The sequence below is a fragment of the Marmota marmota genome, unplaced genomic scaffold (genome assembly GCF_001458135.2).
Source record: "Marmota marmota marmota unplaced genomic scaffold, marMar, whole genome shotgun sequence".
Taxonomy (NCBI): Eukaryota; Metazoa; Chordata; class Mammalia; order Rodentia; family Sciuridae; genus Marmota; species Marmota marmota.
This window is the reverse complement of record NW_026000222.1, coordinates 17,520,928-17,543,393: the sequence shown is the minus strand read 5'-3', so window position 1 is coordinate 17,543,393 and position 22,466 is coordinate 17,520,928. Positions and strand designations below refer to the sequence as shown.

Here is a 22,466-nt window from a genome sequence, read left to right as displayed (position 1 = left end):
ATCCCCCAGGAAGCTATGTATGCTAAGCCCAGTAGATGCCCACCGTCCTCCACTGGGCCAGAATATACTCCCCCACTGGGCCTTAATATATTCCTTCCTTCCTCCCTTACCCTTTCCAATACTGTCTCTCTCCTTTCCTCCAACCACCTAGACACTCTTCAAAGGAGGGCTATGCTTTGGCAATGTTGCCCACACCTGAATATCAAAATCCCACATCTACTTCTAAGCAAGTCCCATGTATTCTCATCTCTGACATTGGCCACTAGACAGACTAGACTAGAAAAAATATTTACCTAAAGCCCTAGTAGCTTGATATATTCAGACTGCTGTAACAAATATCACCACAAAGTGGGTACATTATAAACAACAGAAAATTATCCAGAGTTTGCAAGGTTATTTCCAAGTCAAGATGCCCAGCCTGGCATGGTGGCACACACCAGTAATCCCAGAAACTCAGGAGCTTGAGGAAGGAGGATCTCAAGTACAAGGCCAGCCTCAGCAACTCAGCAAGAAACCTCTCTGAAAGGACACTCACAAAGTCCCAGGATCACACTAAACACCGGAATCCCACATGAGAGATTTATCGTCAGTAGCATGGAGCAAACTGATAAGACTGTTCTTCCTGGGACAGCAGCAACAAGCGTGATTAGGGGTTGCATCATGGGCTGGGGTGGGGTTAACCTTTTAGCAGGCACATTCAGAATCAAAGCCTGGGAATCCCTGAATAAAATGGCTCCTAAATCAAAACTTAGGAGTCCCTAGATAAAAATGGCTCCTGACCTAAAATGGCAGATCTGATGTCAATATCTCATGCCAATAATCCTCCATATTTGTTTTCATAGATAAGGGGGGCAGGGTTTGCAATGGTCATTCTCCTGTAGCTTCTTCCTCCTGGTTAGGGACCCAGAATCTCATTCCTGTGAAGGGAGTCAGGGAAGTTTAGGTGCCAGGCAGAGTCTCTGGAGTTGGAGCAATCAACCATGAGTCATAGGTCTCCCTCTTGGGAGTCAAGGGCTGGTAGTCTGAAGGAGAAGTAGCTGATTGACTAACTAATTGATGAATTTGTGTATCTGATCTTGCAGGAATTTCTGTAGTCAATTTAACAGGCATGGTCCTAGTAGGAGAAACAAAAATAAATACTAGGGGTCCCGCAAGGGGGAGAAGCTAAGGCCACACTCGACTGCACATTCCCCAAGGGTACTGTGGGCCTACTTGCTCTTTCCTCTTTTCTAGCTGCTCTGTAGTTGATTGATTTGTTCTTCCTACCCCTGACTGGTGGACATAAAACAGCACTCCTCCTGTAGGTATAGGCAGAGGTCTCCTTTTTCTGTTATTAATAGGAACAATCCACGGCAGTTTTGTAGGACCATAGAAGCTAAGGAGTCAAGTTGATTCTGCAGGGTTAGTATAGACTCGCTACCTGCTGGTTATCCCCTATCAGCTGATTAGAGAGCTGATGTACGTGGGTAATGGATGTGGTTATTCCTGCTGTTCCTGTGGCTGTGCCTGCCGTAACCCCAGGCTGGCTTGTAGGGAAACAAATTTGTGGAATAGCCTGCTTATGTCAAGGGCTCATATGAGTAGGGACTTACCAAGGAAATCTTTAGGTCTAAAAGACCTGTATTAAATGAGAGAAGCCAATAATCTCTCGCCAGGTTTGTGAGGGCTGAGAAGTTCTTCCCATAACAAGGGTGGAGAGGACAAGGCCTTTATTTGGGAATATAAATCTTTAACATAGCCAGAGTTATCAGGAATGTAAACACAACATTCAACTTTTTAAATTTTTTTTAACTTGTAGTTGGACACAATACCTTTATTTTATCCATTTATTTATTTTACATGGTGCTGAGGATCTAACCCAGCTCCTCGCAGGTGCTAGGCGAGTGCTCTACCACTGAGTCTCAGCCCCGGCCCAATGTTTAACTATTAATGTCACAGATGTCCATCCTCTCAAGATGTAGTTAAGCTATTTAATGTCATTTGCTTCTGTAAATATCTATTTTTGTTTCTTAGGCTGGATAATCATACTAGCAAACATCAAGCCTACATGTTTAGGTTAGGAATATCTGTAGGCCTTAAAACTAAAAACTTCTGGCTTTGGAAGTTTCTCTTGATCCTTATCAGGCATTCTTGCCTAAGAATCTCTCTTTTGTAGCCTCCAGTCTTACATATTCTTGGAGGCTAACACAAGTGTATATCTTAAGTTACATTTCACTATTATTTTCTTTCTTTTTTAATGCCCAGGAGTGGCTATATTTTAGTTTACCTGTTTTTGTTAGGTGTTTAAGATCAAGCTGGTCAAAATTGACTTTGTTTCTATCTATTGTTGATATTGAGTCAGCTGAGTTCTCAGAGGGGTCACTCCTGGGGAAACTTGAGAGCAGGTCTCAGGTCTGCTAGTGCCCTTTGTGCTAGGATGGGTCCAGGTCTTGTTGACCATGTGGCTTGCCTTAGAAACATCAGGGATGACTGCCTTCTCCAATGACCCTCCTCTTCATAGAGAGTGCACTGATTGGCTTTTCATTCTCCAGTGGTCTCATTAATCTCCCTCATCAGGAGGTTAAGTGGCCCAGAGATGCAGAGCTCTTTAGAGAAGTTCCTATTCCCTGGATTCAGACTGACTCAGAGGGCAAGAGCCGAATATTGGTTTTCTTGGCCCTTTTAATTTAACTTTAATTTTTAAGCTTTGATCTTAATCATCCAGCAACTCAGTCTCACCAGTCTTAAATTAAGAGTACTGGGCTTTAACTTTAGTGTCTATAACTTTACAGTCATTTACCCCTTTTATTTAACTGGGGATAGTATTCTCCTATCTGTCCTATAGGTGATGACTTATTATCTTAAATTAACCCAGGTTGTGTGTTCTTGAATCAATACCTCTGCAAAACATTAACAGGCAACATTTAGACAGTTTATAGGGAAAATACAAAATAAAATCAACAAGATTAATTTTAAAATTAATTTAGTTTGTGTAATAACTATCTTGAATTTTGGCTGAGTTGTATATTATATCCCCTATTTGAGATCCTAGTAATCTTAACAACAAAAATCAAACTTATAAAAAAAAAGATGGACATAATATCTTTATTTATTTTTTATGTGGTGCTGAGGATCAAACCCAGGGCCTCACATGTGTGAAGCAAGCTCGCTACTACTGAGCTATAACCCCAGCCCCCCAAAATCAATCTTTTGAACATAACTTTAAATGAGCTGAAGTTTGGCCTACATTGAAATAATTCTGATATAGAGTCAGGTGGAAGGCAGAGCCTTATCTCAGGTAAGGCAGGACTCCTCATAAATCTTAGGTGCAGTGTTCTAGCTCTGAAACTGATCTTTGCCTCTTTCTTAAATATCATTTGAAAAAGTTTATATATGAATGCTAACACAATATGATATTACATTTTAAACACAAAGAAAGGCTAAGACATTTTAAACTTTTGTGGAAAAGTAGCAAAAAAATGCTTTTGTGTTTTACAATATTAACCTTTAAATAGATTAGGCTCTCATTAACTTAAAAATACATTTAAATTGTATCCCAGTGTAAAAAGTAACATAAAACTGTATATATCTTATTGATAACAGGTCCAGTTATAAAACAGTATGATATAAATAAATCCCCAATAAAATTGTTATCCTTATGATTCTAAAATTGCCATACAACTTTTGTTTGGAGAACACCAGCTTTTCTTTTAAACCTTCTACCTTAAAGACATATGTGGCTGGAAGATACGAACACATTTAATAGACAAAAATAGAGGAATAGCACCACAATCACATTGATGTTTTTATATTAATGAAACAGTTGTTGTTTAACAGCTGTATAAACCTAAATTCCTTCAAGATTATTTGTTCTAAAAAGTAAAACGTTATAAGCACAGTGTTATGGGTAAATTAATATTTTAAGAACTCCTTGTCATTTTAACATGTAGATTAAACTTTGGTTTATTTCAGTACATTAATATTTGGCCTTAGGAAAAAACCTTCAATAGCTTTGACTGATAAATATATATATCTCCAACTTACACAGACCTCTTTATCACTTATTTAAACCTTCTTATTTACTTCATCACATAAAGACTTTCTTACCCAGAAACATTTTCTTTTCCTTCTATTAAATATGGTTCCATACCTAGAACCTTCCAATTTCTCTTTCCCATCTGTTAACCCCTTTTTTATTCACTTTTGGAAACAATCCTTCTAAATTTCTGAATTTAGACAAATTATTCCATTTTAATGAAAAGAAATACTTTGTGTTATTTAAAATACTCTAATTGAAACAATTAAAACTTTTGGACCTCTTTGAATAGAGAATAACATTTGTTTACCATTTCATGAAAATACAATGTTCAAGTATATAGAATTTTACCTGTTGGGACCTTAAATTTTTAGTAACCTTGTTTTCAGTGGTGATGAAGCAATTTTAAACCTTTTTTAATTCATCAATTTAAGAAAACAACAATAATGTTAACTAATGGAATTTAAGGAGTTAAGAGTACTTTATGTTATATTTAACAGTTAACATTTTAACCTTATAAATTAATCAGATGTCTAATAAACACATTTGTGAATAATCCCATGTCAAATCTAATTTACTTATTTTTACCAAGATATCAGACAAGCATATTGAACAGTACTAGCCATTTCTCCATTGTTGAAAACTTGAAGAAAAGTCCTACAAACAATGGATATTAGAAATTTTATACACATCAATATTTTATTAGTTCTTTGACCACCTGGAGAGAGGTATGAGGTAAATAATTCTAAAGACATCTTTACTTTCACCTGTTTACCCAATTTAGATTGACCTTCTTAAATCATGTGAATTAAAGGTTCCATTTCTATTAATTTATGAGCACTCATTATATATCTGCCAATTTGGATATCATGTACATGATATACGGACGTACACACATATAGACATACAACACCTAACACAAATGTGCACACATAACACAATAGCAAAGGCCTTGTAGCTTTTTGTAGGCAAATCTTCATTGCAATGTTACAGATGTTTGAAAAGTTCAATAAAAATAGGACTGAGCAGAAAATCATTAACCTGGGTGTTTAGGATCAAAATCATGAGCTCCAAAAATATGGAATTGAAGAAAAAAAAAAAGAGTCCTAGAAAAAAAAAATGACCAGTTGGTAATTAGTTAAGTACCATACAATTTACTTTTTGGTTTAGTATAGTATGAGTTCAGGTAAAAGACACTTTTACTTTTTCTGTTTTTATTTTTTTTTTTCCTAGGGCCTTAGATCAGTCTCTTACTGAGCCTGCAGGATTCTTCCATTTACATTTCAGTGTAAGCCCTGACTTAGGTCTGGAAGGAGCTGGGTAAAACTGCTGTTCCATAACCTTGCTCCTAAACTACCTGCCTTCCTCAGGTAGGAGACAGTTGAATAGGATCATGGACAGTTGGATCCTATGATTGGGTTAGGCATTGGAATTCCTTAATGTACACTGAAGGAAGGACCCTAGCCTCTTTTCGATTGGGAAGAGGTCACTAAGAGATAAAGGGACATGTACCTGGATAACTCCTTCAGACTCTGCTACTTCAAGAAGGGAAGCAAAAGTGTGGGCTGGGTAGAGGGGGGTGAGCAAGAACAAGTAGCAGGTGGACAGAAAGTAGGTGAGGGAGGTCCCAGAGGAGTCAGAGCAGAAGGTGGAGAATGGTAGGGAGAAGGTCCCTCAGTAGGTCAAAATCTGGGGTTTCAGGAGGGTCCTGAGGTCGACAAGAGAGGGTTTAAGAGGCAGCAGAACTTGGGCCAGACAGAGAACAGCAAGAACAGAGGGACAATTTGGAAGGAAGGAAACTTAAAGCCTGAGCACAGGGGGATCTCTTTCCATTTCCCAGAGCCCTCACAAAATTTAAAAAAATCCCTCAAAACTGTTGGGATCTAGAGTGCCATTATGTGGCCATTGGAATCATTGTCAAAGGCATAGAGGGGCCAAATTTGGTTCCAGAGACAAATTAGTTTCTGTTCCTTTAAGTCCAATGTAAGGTGGAGTGAGTCTACATTTGCTAAAAGACAACCCAAGGGGTGTCCAGGGGATGGCAGAGGTGGCTGCATCTACAGCAAGAGAGAGTTAATAGAGAGGAACAGAGGCATCCCTCTGTGTCTTCCCATTCTTAATGAGGAAGAGCTAGCCTCAGGGCAGCTGCTGGTGCTAAGGCCCATAGGGGTTCTTGTTGCCTGGCACCAGGGCTTTGAGCCCAAAGAGTAACCAAGAACCAAACAGAGATCTTTTGCTAGGAGTGAGCCCTTCTGAGCCTATGGGCCCAGTTGATGGTAGGGACCAACCATAGCTCTGAAAGTCATGGTTGGGAGTGCCTCTGACCAAATGGGAACCCTGGGAGCGTGGGACATTACAAGGTCACTTCTCCAGACCCCCAAGTCATTTGAATTGACCAAAGGCAGAGGAATTTACCCAAATCAGCCAGTAGTGGATAAGAAAAAAGTCAAGCACTCAGTGAAATGGAACGTGAGTTCGAGGTGGGAGTGGCCTAGGACCTAGGATGGGATCCCAAGGCAGCTCAGATCCCCAAAGGGAGAGCAAGGTCAATGGGAGAGCCAATCCAAGTCAAGGCACCACTGAGAGGACACTCATGAATTCTACACAGTCCAAGGACCACCTCACACACCAGAATCCCACACCAAAGATTTATTGTCAGTAGCATGGAATAAACTGATAAGGCTGTCCTTCCTGGGACAGCAGCAACAAGCGTGATTAGGGGTTGCATCATGGGCTAGGGTGGGGTTAACCCTTTAGCAGGCACATTCAGAATCAAAGCCTGGGAGTCACTAGATAAAATGGTTCCTAAATCAAAACTTAGGAGTCCCTAGATAAAAATGGCTCCCGATCTAAAATGGCAGATCTGATACCAATATTGATCTCATGCCCATACAGTCTCAAAATTAAAAATGAAAGAACTAGAGATATAGTTCAATAATAAAGTTTCCCTGGGTTCAATCCTCAGTACTAGGGAAAAACAAAAGAAGAAGAAAGAAAGAAAGTAAGTTGCCACCAGATTGGGAGACTGTGGAGAGCTTGCTTTGGGCTTTTTCACTCATGGACGGCACCTTCTCACTGAGTCATTACATGGTATAAGGGGCAAACAATGCCTCCCATGACCTTATTGAAGCAAGAATTAAGGATAGGCAGTCAATATAGATAAGTGATAGGGTCGATGGAGAAAATGGAGGCCAGTTGGAGTCCAGGAAGTTGGAGACCACCCCTGGGAGACTGGAATGGTAATGCCTCCTGAGCACTTGGACTACCAGGATTCCCTGCCTATACTGCCCCTCCTAGAACGTGGTTCATGAAGCACCCCCTGAACAGACAGGGAGCTGCTAATTAAGGTCCCCTGGCTGCAGCTCCCTTCATGCCCCATCTCTCCATCTTGGCCCTTCCAGCCCACCTGCTTCTCACCTTTAGGCCATTCCACCAGCATCTCCTGGGCCTCATCAGGAAGAAAGAGATAAGGGGGAACAGAGCAGGAAAACAAAGAAAGTCTGAAATATCTAAAAGGTGCAGGTTGCTATCACTTCTTGGGATACCAGGATACCACCAGCTATGGCCCCCTTCTTTCTCCCAGGAGAAGTCTGTATTACTACTTTTTTAATAAAACCTCCTTTATAGGCTTGCCTTGGCACTTCTCTAGTGTTCAGACTTAAACATTGGAGGAAGAAGATCTCCTCAAGTTAACCCAGTGGTATCCTATTCATCCCCTAAGGACCCTAACTCTTTTTCTTTGGTACCTGAGATTGAACTCAGGGGCACTCAACTACTGAGCCACATCCCAAGTCCTATTTTGTTTTTTTTTTTTTGTTTTGTTTTGTTTTTTTGTTTTCGTTTTGTTTTTTTACTTAGAGACAGAGTTGCTTAGCACATCAACATTGCTGAGGCTGGCTTTGAATTCCCCATCTTCCATCCCCCTCTCTGAGCATCCAGAGCCACTGGGATTATAGGCATGCACCACAACGCCCAGCTAGGACCCTAACTATTAATACCATCATATTGGAGACTAGGTTTCAATGTGTGAATTGGGTGGACACAAGTTTTCAGATCCTAGCACCTACTGAGAAATGATGTGACTCCATTTTTGAAAATAAATAAATAACAGCAGCTTCTACCTCAAGGCCTGTCTTAAGGAAGGGGGCATGACCCTTGTCCTTGGAGAAACCCACAGAGCACTCCTAAGCACATACCCATCCTGCTGAGTTGTTTGTCTGTAAATAACAGGAGAGATCTGTGGCACCAGGTGTCCCTGACTCAGTTAGGCTAGGTGAGGACCAAGAGCAACCCCCTAGCAACCACCAATCAGCATGAGACAGGGAAAATAACTGGGATGCCAGATGACCCCCAGTAGTTTATGGTGGTTGATAACATGTTGGGAAACCAAGTAGTTTAGCACATACACCGCTTGTGGCTTAAACCAATCAGTTCAAAGGAACCCCCCTGTTGTACTAACCAATCACCCCTGCCCAACTTGTTCCCACCAGTGAATGTGCTAATCAATGTTAAGAGTTGTTGTTTGATTTTCCCACAGTATGGAATGATTTGCTGTGTGATGTTGTGACGCATAGAGTATCCCAAAAAAAACCCATAAAATTTCACTGAACAAAAGACCAGGACTCACTCCCTGGGACAGCTGCGTCGGAAACAGTTGTGAGTCCAGGATTGAGCTTGCAATAAAGACTCTTGTGTGATTGCATCAGATTTGGCTCTTGGAGGTCTGTTGGGGTCCCACGAATCTGGCATTACACTACAACCCAAGATCTCAGCAACCAAGATTGCAAACTGCTGGAAAATGTCTCTGCCTATTTAAAACAACCCACGCACCCATCTATTTCCATCCCCACCCTTGTGGGAAGCAGGACTGGGTTCTTCCATTGATTCTAAAGCATGGACCAGCTGAGTATGTCCAGGAGAGCCAGGTGGCATCCTCAGGGTCCTGTCACCTGAAGTTGGCTCTTACTCTCTGTGAATCTGCAGACACTTTGAGCCCCACACTGACAAGAGTGTAGCACATCTGAGAAGATGCTTCTCTGTGCGGTGTGTCCTGGAAGAAGCTTTGGAGGCTTAGGAGGTCCAGAGAAGAGATCCTTGTCCCTGGTTCCCTGAAAACCTCTCCATCCAGTAAGGTGTCCCTCTGCCTTGCAGAATTCCCCCTGCAGCCTCCTGACCATCCCCCACTCACTATGGCATCTACATCATTGATTTTCCTTCTCCCCTCATTGCTCTCCCTAAACTTCTCTGGCCCCTCCTATAAAAACTCTCTCATTTTTTTTCTCATTGTACAAAGGTAGCAAATAATGCTCAATGTGCCTCTGGGTTCCCTCAAATATTTTTCTCTCAGACATTAGGAGGAGGTTGGATTTCTCATCCCAAAGACCTTGAGAGCCTCCTACTCCCCAACCTCTAACTGACATGCCCTCTAGGGGCACCAGTTTTTTCCAGGGGAAATGCCTCCTTGTTTCCGTTCACTATATTTAAGCCCAATCAAAGACCTTCATGAATTTCAGGCAAAATATGAAAATTCCATTTTGCCATTTGGGCCACGAGAGGACAGACAAGGTTAACATTAAGCCTGTGGGAACCCAGAACAAAAAAGACTTTCCTTTTGGTGAAGACTGATGGGTGCATCCTTATAGCATTTACTGAGTTCCTGCAAGCATGCCTCTATGTTTCAGTTCTGCAGAAGCACACTGTATTACCCAAGGGGGTTCCCACAATATTTTGTACATTTTTAATAGATTTTTAAATTGTTGTCATGTGGCATGTGTGTGTGTCTGTGTTTGTGTGTGTCTGTGTTGTGTGTGTGTGTGTGTGTGTGTGTGTGTGAGAGAGAGAGAGAGAGAATGGTGTTAGGGACCACACCTACCACCTTGGCCTGCTAGGCAAGCAATATACCACTGAGCTACATCCATTCACAGCCCAGTGTGGAATAACTTATATGCAATTAAATTAATCTCTTGGGTGTACAATTTACTCACTCTGAGGTAATATGTAAGATAAGCAAACACCACCACCACAAGTTTTACCAGTTTCTTTCACTTCCTAAATTTCCTCATGCCCCTTTGTAGTCCTTCCTTGCCCTGAATCCTGCTCTAAGGCAGTCACCTAATTGCTTGAGTTCTTCTAGTTGGCCTTGCCCCAAATATGATGCAAATGGACACTTTTAGGAATGGCTCTGTCACTTCACATACTATTTTTGAGATGCAAGCAGATCTCAGATTCCTTTTATTGGGGAGTGGCATTCCTTGTAGGCAAACACCACACTTTAATCATTGACCAGTTGATATACCTCTGAGGGACTTCCTTTTTTTGACCAATTCTAATATAGCTCTTAAGGACATATTCACAAATTATTTATATGGACCCATGCTGTTATTTCTGTTGAGGAAAGACCTGAGAGTAGAATTGCTGAGTCACATAGCAAGTGTGTGTGGAACTTTTAAGGGAAATATCAAACTCCTCTCCAAAATGACTCTGTCACTTTGCATCTCTACCAGCCATTTATGAGGGTATCAGTTGCTCCATATCCTCTTAAACACTTGGTCTGATGGTCTTAGATCAAATTGTATTTAAACCACGTGTTGGGGATCTCATTGCAGATGTTTGTTTTGACTTTTAGACTCAGCTTCCATCTTCCATTCTCTCTCTCTCTCTCTCTCTCTCTCTCTCTCTCTCTCACCTCTATAGATGTATAAGGTATAATATATACAAACCCATACATAGAGACTCCTGAGACTCTTATTTATTTCACATTATTACTATTATCTTGGTTATTGTCACAGCCAAGGCCTCTGTAAGATGGTGCCATAAATGGTGGAGCACATGGGTCCCTTTACCCTAGCAGACTCCAGATTAGGAAGGAGCACTATGTTGTCCAGTCCACACAAAGGAACATATAATAGTACTTAACTGGGAGGAGGCCCAAGCTCATCTATGAATTAGATCAGGAGAATAAGAGCAGAGAAAGTATCTGCCCAGGCAGGAGCTGGGGCGATGGCTTGGAGCAGAGGACACTGGAAGGGGAACTGAATCCACAACAGCCTTGCTGATTGGGTGGAGGTCAGGGAGAAGCAGTGCTCTCAGAATGCTGGCTACTCACATCTGGATAAAGCTGATTGCTCCCCAAAGTGGCTGAGAAGGACACAACACTGGGCTGTGAGAGCCTATGGGGGGTAGGGGGAAGCTAGCCAAGAATGGTTTGCAGGGGAAACTCTAGGCTGCCTGAAGTTGAGCCTCACACCCCTTCGTCAGGGAATTCAGGTTGAGCAGGTCTCCTAACCCACACTGACTTCCATTCATCCATGAAGGGCTCAGGCTTTTTCAGAATCTCCCAGAGGCACCTAATCCCTGGGAGTTCCCTGGACCGGCAGGCACTCATTTCACATCTTTCCAGTGGATGAGTGACTGCAAACTGGACCTAGGTCATGTGTTTTGGGGTATCTACAGAAATGTCTTCACAAAGACTGGTCAGAATGAGAAAGGAGAGGCCCTCAGAGGCTCTCAGAACATGGTCTATAAGAGATTAGGAACTACTGAAGGGCACCCAGTCAGCTATGAAGGTCACAGTCACACGTCCCTGCCACTGTGCAAGCAGTTCCCCTCACTCCAGCAAGGTCACCTGTATTTCTCCATCTCTGGAAATCTTCATTCTGCCCCCTCAGAGAAGCCCTCCAGGTTCCTCCAGTTACATCCAGCTCTCTGCTCCCTCCTCTCCTTCCCAATACCCTCATGGGCCTGTGACTGCACGGACAGGGAATAAGTGACTCCATGTGTGAGGAGATGGGTCCTGGGATCTCAGAAGGCTGCAGAGACTGTGTGACACCTTGGGAGGTGCCCAAGGGAAGAAGAAGGGTAGGGCCCTGCCCGCTGCACACTGGCTCCGTGACCTCTGAGATTTCAGAGTGACTCTCCTGCAGCATGCACCTTGCAGGGCACCACCCATTTCCCCGCCTCCTCACTGTCAGGTACAAATTCCCCCTGGGCAGAATGCTGCTCTGCATTTCCAGGTGAAGCCCTGGGAATACAGAAGCAGCCCTGGGAGCCAACCATGTGCCTGCATCGACTTCCTGCCTGGCTCATCCTCGTGGCCTATGGGCTCCTGATGCTCCTCATCCAGGGCCAGGGTGAGGCTGCCATGGGGAGGGTGGTAGAGACCAGGCTGGATCTGCCAAAGTTCACAGAGACAGAGCCTGAGCCTGGAGGGAAGGCACCAGGGCGGGTAGTTGGTAGAGGAGACAGATGAAGGGGATGAGGGGCTGGAGGGTGAGCCAGAGAGGGTCAGAGCTGCCTGAGGACACACCCATGGAGGAGTGAGCTAGTGTGAGGGGATTCTGAGGAGAAGAGTATGGGCAAGTGAGAAGCCTCCTGGCAAAGGAACAGGGATAGGGTCCTTTCCCTCCTGTGTGTGTCTGTGGCTATAGCTACTACTCACCCTTGGATAATAATAACAGCAATATAAGAGCTTGCTGGTTACATTTGGCTCTGAGTGTTTTGACCCCTTAGCTAGAGAAGTGTTGGCACCTTTTGTCAAAGTCGACAGACAAGGTTAATGGCCCTGGGGGATACAGAAGCCCCTAGTACCACTTCTCAAAGCTGATCTGAATGACTGGTGAGTTCCCTTCACTCGTGAAGCCGAGCTGGCATGGCTTGGATTGAATTCTAGACAAGGGTGATGTGCTCTGTACCTGCTAGAAGTCTCTAGGCCCTTATCAGAAGGTGTTGGCAGGAGAGTACCATGCCCAGGGAGTGTCAGCAGCCCTGGATCCCTCTCACCCCAAAGGCTCCTAGTGTGAGCATTGGACATAGACCCAACTTTCCCAGTCTAATCTGCACAGAGGAATCCAGGCTGGCCTGTCCCCTTGTACCACCACTGACAGGCTTCCTCCCTTACCAGGGTCTTTCTCAGAACTTTCTCATCGGGAAGATTTTTCTAGCTTCACAAAGATTCTGTTTTCAACAGTCTTTTTTCTTGAACTCACATCCAAAAATTAAAAAAACAAAAAACTCAGTCCTGAGAGGGTATAGAATTGAGTCCCACAGTCTTCTGCGCACCCAGTCCTGGCTCCTCCGCAGGCCCATCTAGGTCTTAAATAGGGTCCAGGTCTTACACACTACTCATCTTTGTCTCTCATCTAAATGGTCACAAACCCATCTTTTCTGGTGTAACATTGTCCTCATCTGGACACGAGGACACTTCCCACCACTACATACATACATGGGTGAGATTTCTCCTGCTGTTTCATGCAGGGCTTCTCCTCAAGGAAGCAGCAACATTATGTCATCAGACTGTGAGCAGGAATATTTAGCAGGCTTTGTCCTTTGTAATTACAAATATCAGGCATTAGGGGCCAGTTACCACATGAGTTACATGGACCAAGATCCCTCTGGCATGGCATTGTGTGGAGACAGCATGTTAGTAGGGACAGGAGTGTGTCTTTGGACTTAGAGGGATACTGGCCAATTTCCTTCTCTGGTCCTGTGAGTGGATGCTGCCCTGGCCTGTCCTGTACCAGGTAGCATCAAACATGCAGATCTTAGGGGGATCTAGTGGGAGAGAGGAGGAGGTTTGGAGTTTTTAATGTTTTCTTATGAAAACCAGCTCAGATCTACCAAACTCTAGAGTGAGATCTTGAGCCTGGGGAAGGGAAGGCTCCAGTGATGTGGGAGCTGTGGAGATGTGAACAATAGCGGGAGAACTGTGGACCTGACTGCCAATTCTCTGCACCCTGAAACACAGAGAGGACTGGGACAGCCTGAGGGCTACACAGCACCCAATATAGGCCCATTCTGGGGTAGAGAGAAAGAGTTAGAACCAAGGTGCCCAACATCAATCTTTAACAATTATCGTGTATTGGACAAGGTAGATATATCTAATTGACTTTCCATTGCCTCCTTACTCTGAATCCCAGCCCCAGGCAGGACAAGAGTTTTATGATATGAACTCATAGCTCCCCTCCTACCATCCATTTCTACTTATATGAATGATGCTTCTTTAGTCATTTCTTGTCCCCTCAAGCATGAGATCCTTAAGGATGAGAAACTTAGATCAATTCCCACAGTCCTCCTAGTGCGTGACATGACCTGGCACAGTGAGTGCAATGGACACTCTTGACCCATCAGCCCAAAAGACATTCTGCTGGCATGAATGGAATGAATGGAACCTGGAACTAAGTGGGGAATGACTTGAAAGAAGGATCATGTGAGGCCAGGCATCAGTGAAAGCAGGGAGTGAGATTGTCTGGGATGGAGTCAGGACCTGAGGTCTGAATTGACCACTGCTCAGCCCCTGGAGTAACTGTATTCCATTGTCCCCAGGTGTCTGCAAAATGCAGATGCAATGAATCTAGAGCTGAAAGATCGTGACCTGGTCGAATGATAGTGGTGGTGCACATAGGGACAGGGATGGGCAGAAAGTTTCTGAAGGGAATGTTGACAGATCAGGGTCCCTCCACAAGGTGGAGCTGATGAGGGCCAACCAGGCCACAGTGCTGTGGGCCAGTAGCTGATTGAGCAGACCCAAACCGGACATGCATCTCTCTGCCCATAGCTCAAGACTCAGTCAGCCCCATCCGGACCACCCACACCGGGCAGGTGCGGGGCAGTCTCATCCATGTGAAGGGCTTCGATGCAGGGGTCCACACCTTCCTGGAAATTCCCTTTGCCAAGCCACCTCTAGGACCACTGCGCTTTGCAGCCCCTGAGCCCCCTGAACCTTGGAGTGGTGTGAGGGATGGGACCTCCCACCCGGCCATGTAAGCTTATCTGGGATCTGGGAAACCTCAAGGCTGGGGTGGGGATGGGAATCTGAGCCCTGGGCCAGGCTGCAGTGGCTCCTTCATCTACACTGCACTGCAAGGCCTGAGGCGGTAGGTCAGTGGTCTTTAGCAACCTAATACACCAGCTTTGAAACCCAGGCCCTAAGTAAACAAATATATAGAAATATATCCCTCTGCATTGGGGCAATTCCCACATTCATTTTTCCAATGCAGGAGTAACTTTGCCAGGCTCCTGCCTCAGGGTGTGTAACCCAACAGGCATTAGCTTCAGGTGCTAAACACAAAAGCAGAAACACATGTCCCTGGATTTGGCTTACTCCAGGGGTTCTCTCCCACCAGGGGAGATGTGTCTGGGAGAGGGTTGGCTTGGCTCTCTGAACCTATAAAAGACCTTGACTCCAGCAGTCGAAGCTGCAGATCCCTGAGGAGGGCAACAGTGGTGGCTCCTTGGGGACCCCACCCACAGGGCCAAGGGAAAGGGGCATGTGCTTACAGCTTAAGACTCAGTGGAGGGGTGAGGTTTTCTGAGAGCCTCAAGTTGGGCTGTGGGATGCCCCATTACCCTTCTATGAGAACTAACCTCCATCCACTCAGGCACCAGCTGTGTGGGGACACCCATGCTGTTCCAGGCCTGAATGAGGACAGGGATAAGAGGACTGTCAACACAGGCAGCCATTGTTTCCCAGTCAGGGCCCTAGAGTCAGGATTGCCCAGCCTCAGAAGGAGGTGGAATCAAGTGCTCAACAATCTTGAGGCCTTCCTGGAGGTTTGGGCTCCATCCCAGCTTCCCCGGAGCCTGTGGCCTGGAACTAAGTGGGGAATGACTTGAAAGAAGGATCATGTGAGGCAAGGCATCAGTTAAGGCAGGGAGTGAGGTTGTCTGGGATGGAGTCAGGACCTGAGGTCTGAATTGACCACTGCTCAGCCTCTGAAATAACTGTATTCCATTGTCACCAGGTGTCTGCAAAATGCAGATGCAATGAATACAGAGGCTCTCAACCTACAGAGTAAAAGCTTGGCTCCCAGCCCCATGTCAGAGGACTGCCTGTACCTCAGCATCTATGCGCCTGTGCATGCCCGTCAGGGATCTAACCTGCCTGTGAGTATTAAGCCATGGTCAGTTGAAGGGTGGGAGAACAATTTTGGGGAAGATGATTAGAAGCGGGATTGGAACATGGTTCAAGGTAGAGAGCTAGCACAATGCTGTGAAGGCCCGAATGAACCCAGGAACTACATAATAAACCACCGACACTGGAAGTCACAGGTTCAGCTGGCCACCACTGTGGTGTGAACTACCATGAAAAGTTTCTCACTATCAGCTCCAAGAAGGCCTCTTATGCAGGCAGGTAGCTGACCCAGCCATGGAGTCAAAGAACCCTGGATGCTCTCAGAGACCAAATATTCTGACCCACTGATGAACTCATCATCTTGTACCCAGGAGATCCATTCAAGTGCCCAAAGAGTGCATTTGAGATCACTAAATTCCATGACCATGGATTATTTTTTGGGCCAGATATTAGATGACACTTTAAACTAATGTTCAAGTGGGGTAATCACAGAAACATCAATGTTCTTTCTTTTTTCAGAGTAGTTCTAAGAGGAATACGTCGAAGTTCTGATTCATAATTAGACCCCAAAGTATGAGAGGCCTGATCTTCCAAATTGAACTTACTCTGTCACCAGTGCCCTAGGTCATGAAGTCCTACTAGGATTCTAAGTGGGTAGCTACACAAGCCAAAGTGGTGTTCAGACTAGGGGTTCAGCCAAGACAGGATTGGGTATGGTAACTACCACATGGTATATCTCCTAATTTCCCAGGTGATGGTCTGGATCCATGGTGGTGCCTTGGTGACGGGCTCAGCTTCCATGTGTGATGGTTCTGTTCTGGCAGCCATTGAAAATGTACTGGTGGTCACTATTCAGTGCCGCCTGGGAGTTCTGGGCTTCTTCAGGTGAGCCTGGGTCAGGGATGGTCAATAAGTAGACAGAGGACTACTGTCTGAGTAGACAGAAGACCATCTATTGATCATCATCCTTTCCATTTCTCAGCACTGGAGACGAGCATGCTACTGGCAACTGGGGTTACCTGGACCAAGTGGCTGCCCTACGCTGGGTCCAACAGAATATCGCCCACTTTGGAGGCAACCCTGATTGGGTCACCATTTTTGGCGAGTCTGCAGGTGGCGCTAGTGTGTCCTCACATGTGTTGTCTCCAATGTCCCAAGGACTCTTCCGTGGTGCCATCATGGAGAGTGGGGTAGCCCTGCTGCCTGATCTCATCACCAGCTCATCTAAAGATGTCTCCACAGTGAGTATCCTTTTCTACCCAAGGCCAAATCTGCTGCCTCACCCTTCAACTTCAGAGCCTCTGCCACTCTGTCTGTTCCATGGGAACAAAGATCATGCAGGTGTTTCCAGAACTGGCCACCACTCCAGGGTTTCTGAGGAGCTCAAAGGTCAGAATCCACATACCTCTGGTTGATTTTGTTCTATGTTATGCAAAGCTGCACCCTTGGGGCCTTATCCTCAGAAGACCCATGTAAGCAGGTATGATGGCTCCTCTGGCTGACACATGAGCTTGAGGGAAGGAAGAATTTCACACCTGCAGCAATACACACATGGCTCCCTTTGAGAATTATGGGTAACCTGCACACAGCTGAGATATTAGGCAGCAACCCCCTCCCTGTCTGGAGAGATGATTCAGCCTCTTTTTGGTGCTTTTACAGATGGTGGCCAACCTGTCTGCCTGTGGGCAAGTAGATTCAGAGGCCCTGGTGAGCTGCCTGCGGGGCAAGAGTGAACAGGAAATGCTGGCTATTACCAAGGTAGGGCTGAATGGACGTTAGTGAGGAGACAGGGGTTATGGTATGAGGGAAATACAGTCCTTTCCACTGTGGAACAACTATTTCATTTCCAAAGCTTGGTCTCCTCATATTCTCATAGCCCTGGATGGGAAATTGAGACAAAAATATGCTACACCAAGTGTAGAATCTTTGAATGTTAGTGTGAGCATCATTGGTTGAGTTAGGATGGGTTGGAGGTAACTCAGGTGTCATTAGAACAGAGACTTTCCTTCCTGTCATCATGTACCTTGAATGCCCACTTAGACTTTCACTGTCATTCCTGCTGTGGTGGATGGGGCCTTCCTACCCAGGCGCCCCCAGGAGCTTCTGGCCTCTGCTGATTTTCAACCTGTTCCAAGCATCATTGGTGTCAACAATGATGAGTATGGCTGGCTCCTTCCCATGGTGAGTCCCATCTCCAAACCTTCTGGAATGTGTCAGGTGGGAGCAGCTCAAGTCTTGAGAACTCCTGGTCCATCCCACCCCCAACTCTAGACTCTCCTTTCATCACACAGGTTGCGGGCCCCCCTGAAATCCAAAAAGAAATAGACAGAGAGACCACATGAACTGTTCTACAGAGAACAGTAGCACAGATGGTAAGATTCCTGGGGTCCTGTGCCAAGCAAGAGTGCAGCCAGACAACTTCCTTTTCAATGATCCCTAGGAACAAAGATTGATCTATGTGCATTTGTGAGTGGGGTCACCCCACAGCTTCACAGCTTTGCCCTATTCCCTGACACATCCCATATCCCATCTCCAACATAAAGTGGCTGCCTCCCCATCCCAGAAACTGCTTAACCTGAGTCTCCCTTATCACCTGGACTAGATGATGTTACCTGCCGAATGTGCTGACCTATTAATGGATGAGTACATGGGAGACAACGAGGACCCCCACACCCTCCGACTCCAGTTCCAGGAGATGATGGCAGACTTCTATTTTGTGATGCCTGCACTCCAAGTAGCACATTATCAGAGTGAGTGTATCTGAACCTGAATCCTGGCTTCCTAGGAGACAGCTCAGAGATATGGGTCCCAGGTGAGGTCTGGTGTCAGGTCCTGACACATGTCTTTATCCAGACCCTGGTCCCAGGCACCTAAAGGCCCTCATCTCAGTAAATTCTTATGGCTAGAGTAAGAGATAGACATCACACTCATTTTACAGAAGAGGGGACTAAGGTAGTGGCACTCAAGGACTTGCCTGTGACCACACAGCCAGGAAGTCCAAGATATGAATTAACAAAGAGCCTTCCAACTGCCCCTGATCCATTCTGGGCTTCCCAGCCACTGTGAAGATTCAAGCCAGAGTTGGACCTAGCAATCTTGTCACCAAGAGTGACACATCATGTCCACCCTCCAGGTTCCCATGCTCCTGTCTACTTCTATGAGTTCCAGCATCGGCCCAGCATCTTCAAGAATATCAAGCCACCACATGTGAAGGCTGACCATGGTGATGAAATCATGTTTGTGCTTGGATCCTACATCAATGGCATCAGAGGTGAGCACTCCTTGTTCCACAGGAGCATTCTCCTGCGTACATGGTGGCAATTGCTCTCATTGTACAATGAGAAACTGTAACTTAAAGAGAACATGGGATCCAGTGTCTACCATCTTACAACTCAACAGGTTTTCCAGGGTTAGACCTTTCCCACTCCAATCTATGCTCCTTCCCCCTGTTCCCACCCCAACCATGGTGTCTAGTATAGGAAAAGAGGGTGGTGATTAAAGGCATAATCATTTCTTAAATGACTTCACAGTGTCCAAAAAAAAGGAAACTGCTAGGCCAAGGATGAGCCCAGTGTTGATTCAGTTAAAGGCTGGGAGTAGTAAAGGCAGGTTGGGCAAGCAGAGGGCCTGGCCCTAGGACTGTTGTGATAGGGAAGGGACACAAGACTGGGGAGGGGTGTTGAGTGTGGCACAGGAATGGACAGCTGGATGAGGTTGGCCAGAACCTGGACCCTTGCCTTCCTCCTCCCACAGGTGAGCTCACTAAGGAGGAGGAGCTGCTGAACAGAAGGATGATGAAGTACTGGGCCAACTTTGCTCGAAATGGGTGAGGACACCTGCACATCTCAGCCTCCCAGGGGACACGGGCCCTCTAGCTCCCCTTGTCTGAGGTGACCCCATTAGCAAATGTGTGTCCTTAATCACATCCTAGCTCCCTCCCCAACCAGAAGACCCACACTAAAAGAGGGTGCTTTGTAGGTGCAAGTTACTGGTCTCTTCACATAGTGGTCCAGAGGGTGAGCCATAGTGCTGGGCTACCATGAAAGCCAGCCTCTCACAGGGAAGGGCAACACAGGCCATATTACTCTGCCCTGTGTGGAATGACAGTAGTGAGAGGTCATTGCTTTCCTACATCAGGACACCTCTCCCCAGTCTCAACACCCCAGTCTGCCTGGCTGGCTGCCCTGTCCATAATTGGGCTGGGAGGTCAGGTCTGAGTTCAACAGAGCTCAGACTGACCCTCATCCTTCCCTGCTGGGAGGGCATGTGCACAGGAACCCCAACGGAGAGGGCCTACCCCACTGGCCACTGTTGGACAAGGACCAGCAGTACCTGCAGCTAGACATCCAGCCTGCTGTGGGCCAGGCCCTGAAGGCACACAGGCTGCAGTTCTGGACCAAGACCCTGCCTCAGAAGATCCAAGAGCTAAAGGGAGCAGTGGACAAGCACAGAGAGTTCTAGCTCCCTTGTCAGGGAGAGAGGGGTGTGCTAGGTGTGATGAGGTCTTCCTGTGGTGCCCACACATGCCCACCCAAGAACCAGCGTTGACCGAATCATTCACATAGCTATTCGTCCTTACACTCCTCCATGGGTCCTCTCTTGTTAGACACACTCAGTAATTCCCAATGCATGCCCACCTTCCTCCTCACCCCACTTTGCCTGAGTCCCTCGCTTCCTTCCTCCCCTCTCTTTCCCTACAACCCCTTCTATTCCCTCCTCCCAGTTGCCACACCCTCCCATGCTGACAAAGAAGTTTGAGGAAGCAGAGCTGGTACTTTTCTGAACCCCTTGCCCATCTATCTCCAAGTACCCCATGTTCTCATACCGGTGGGACCTCTATAGAAAACCTGTACACCACAAGCCCCACTGTTTTACTCCATCAGGCTGCTGTAACAACAACAGCAACAGCAACAACAACAACAACTACAATAATAATCTAGTGAGGCACGGTGGTACATGGCCATAACCCAAGCCATTCAGGAGGCTGAGGGAGAAGAATTACGTATTCAGTCTAGGCTGGCCACTTGAGGAAACCTGAGCTCAAAATAAAACAACAAGTCCTAGCAGAGCAGCTCAGTGGTAGAGTACTTTCCAAGCATGCACAAGGTCCTGCGTTTGATCACAGTGCTACCACCAAAATATAAACAAATAAACTCAATAAACTGGGTAGCTCATAAACAATGCAAATGTGTTGTCTTCTGTGTTGAAGGTGACAAGTCCAGAATCAAGTGTTAGCAGATTTGTTGTTTGGGGAGGTCTTGCTTTGGTTTCCAGATGGCACCTTCCCACTATGTCCTCACCTGGCAGAAGGGGCAAACAAGTTCTCTTGAAACCATTTTACAGTCCTAAACCCAGTCCACTCCCAGTGATTCATCACTTTCAGACTGGTTTGCTTTCTTTCTTTTCAATCAAAGCCCAGGTAGTAGTAGACTGATTTTATTAGTTATGCATTGTGTGTGTGTGTGTGTGTGTGTTGTGGATTGAGCTTAGTGCATTAGAACTGAATGCACTAGAGTTTAGAGTGTGCTAGGCAAACTATTCCCAGCCCATGGAGACCCGCTTTCAATGTATGAATGTGCAGCACACAAACTTTCAGGCTAAACACTTAGATTCCCACATCTAACACACCCAGGCTACAAACAAAACCAAAGTTCCATATCCCTGAGCCCACCTGGAGATTAAATGTCATCCATTATTAACATTTCAATCTATGGACATACTCATCTATTTCTGTCCCAAGGAGGTGACAGGCCCCATACTTATGAAAAGCAGGATTGGGCTTTTCCATTGACTTCTGGAGCCTGGGCCAGCTGGGTGCATCCTGGAGAGCCAGGTGGGGTCCTCAGGGTCCTGTCTCCTGAAGTTGCCTCTTATTCTCTGTGGCTCTGCAGACACTGTGAGCCCCACACTGACACAATCACAACACAGCTGTGAAGATGTTTCTCTGTGGGGTGTGTCCAGGAAGAGGTCTTGACATGTCAGGAGGTCCAGACACAAAGCAGAAGAGATTCTTGTCCCTGGGTCCCTGAGGACCTCTCCATCCAAAATCTTTCAGAATTCCCTCTGCAGCCTCCTGACCATCCCCCACTCACTATGGCATCCATGTGTTGACTTTCCCTCTCACCTCATTGTTGTCCCTAAACTTTTCTGACCCCTCCAATAGAAACCCTCTCATCTTTTATCTCAGTAATCAAAAGTGCCAAATGAAGCTCAATATGCCCTTTTGTTCCTCCAAAGCATTTTCTCTGTGTCATGGAAAGGCTGTGTCCCTCACTCCATGGACCTTGGGACTCCCCCTATATCCTGCCTCTCACCAACTTGCCTCCATGGGGCACCAGTTTTCCCAGGAAAGAAAGTCCCCTCTTTCACCCAGTGCTTTTAAGGCCAACCACAGGGCACCAAGGCCTTTAGGGTGGAAGATGAAAATTGCCATGTTGCCCATCTTGGACACTAGAGGGCAGACGAGGATAGCGGTAAGCCTGGGTGACTGGATCTCTGCAGAGGTGAAAAGACCTTTTAGTTCCTTTTAGTGTATAGGGACTGATGCATAATCCTTCCACTCTGTGCTGAAAACATTCATTGTGCTCCTGCTGCAAACATGCC

General features: G+C 45.8%; 2 protein-coding genes across 2 annotated transcripts in view; both read left to right on the top strand.

The window, feature by feature from the left end:
- The first annotated feature begins 12,014 nt into the window (after nucleotides 1–12,014).
- LOC107151010 (cocaine esterase-like) overlaps nucleotides 12,015–22,466 on the top strand; it is a 32,027-nt gene continuing 21,575 nt past the window's right edge. Inside the window, exon 1 of the mRNA XM_015496255.2 lies at nucleotides 12,015–12,144. Coding sequence (XP_015351741.2) covers nucleotides 12,069–12,144 — 76 coding nt within the window. The 5' untranslated portion in view covers nucleotides 12,015–12,068. The remainder of the gene's footprint in view (nucleotides 12,145–22,466) is intronic.
- LOC125610346 (pyrethroid hydrolase Ces2e-like) lies at nucleotides 14,097–21,044 on the top strand. Its single transcript, XM_048792396.1, has 11 exons — nucleotides 14,097–14,109; nucleotides 14,535–14,772; nucleotides 15,754–15,895; nucleotides 16,615–16,748; nucleotides 16,846–17,104; nucleotides 17,523–17,621; nucleotides 17,904–18,044; nucleotides 18,466–18,613; nucleotides 18,997–19,134; nucleotides 19,617–19,689; nucleotides 20,138–21,044. Exons 1-11 carry the CDS (start codon nucleotides 14,097–14,099, stop codon nucleotides 20,322–20,324), a joined length of 1,572 nt encoding a protein of 523 aa, XP_048648353.1. The 3' UTR covers nucleotides 20,325–21,044.

Bases quoted from the DNA above. Each gene is read 5' to 3' on its own strand.
- LOC125610346 (XM_048792396.1), top strand. The intron at 14,773-15,753 runs GTAAGCTTATCT...CATTGTCACCAG, and splicing joins GGGACCTCCCACCCGGCCAT to GTGTCTGCAAAATGCAGATG. The intron at 17,105-17,522 runs GTGAGTATCCTT...GTGCTTTTACAG, and splicing joins CATCTAAAGATGTCTCCACA to ATGGTGGCCAACCTGTCTGC.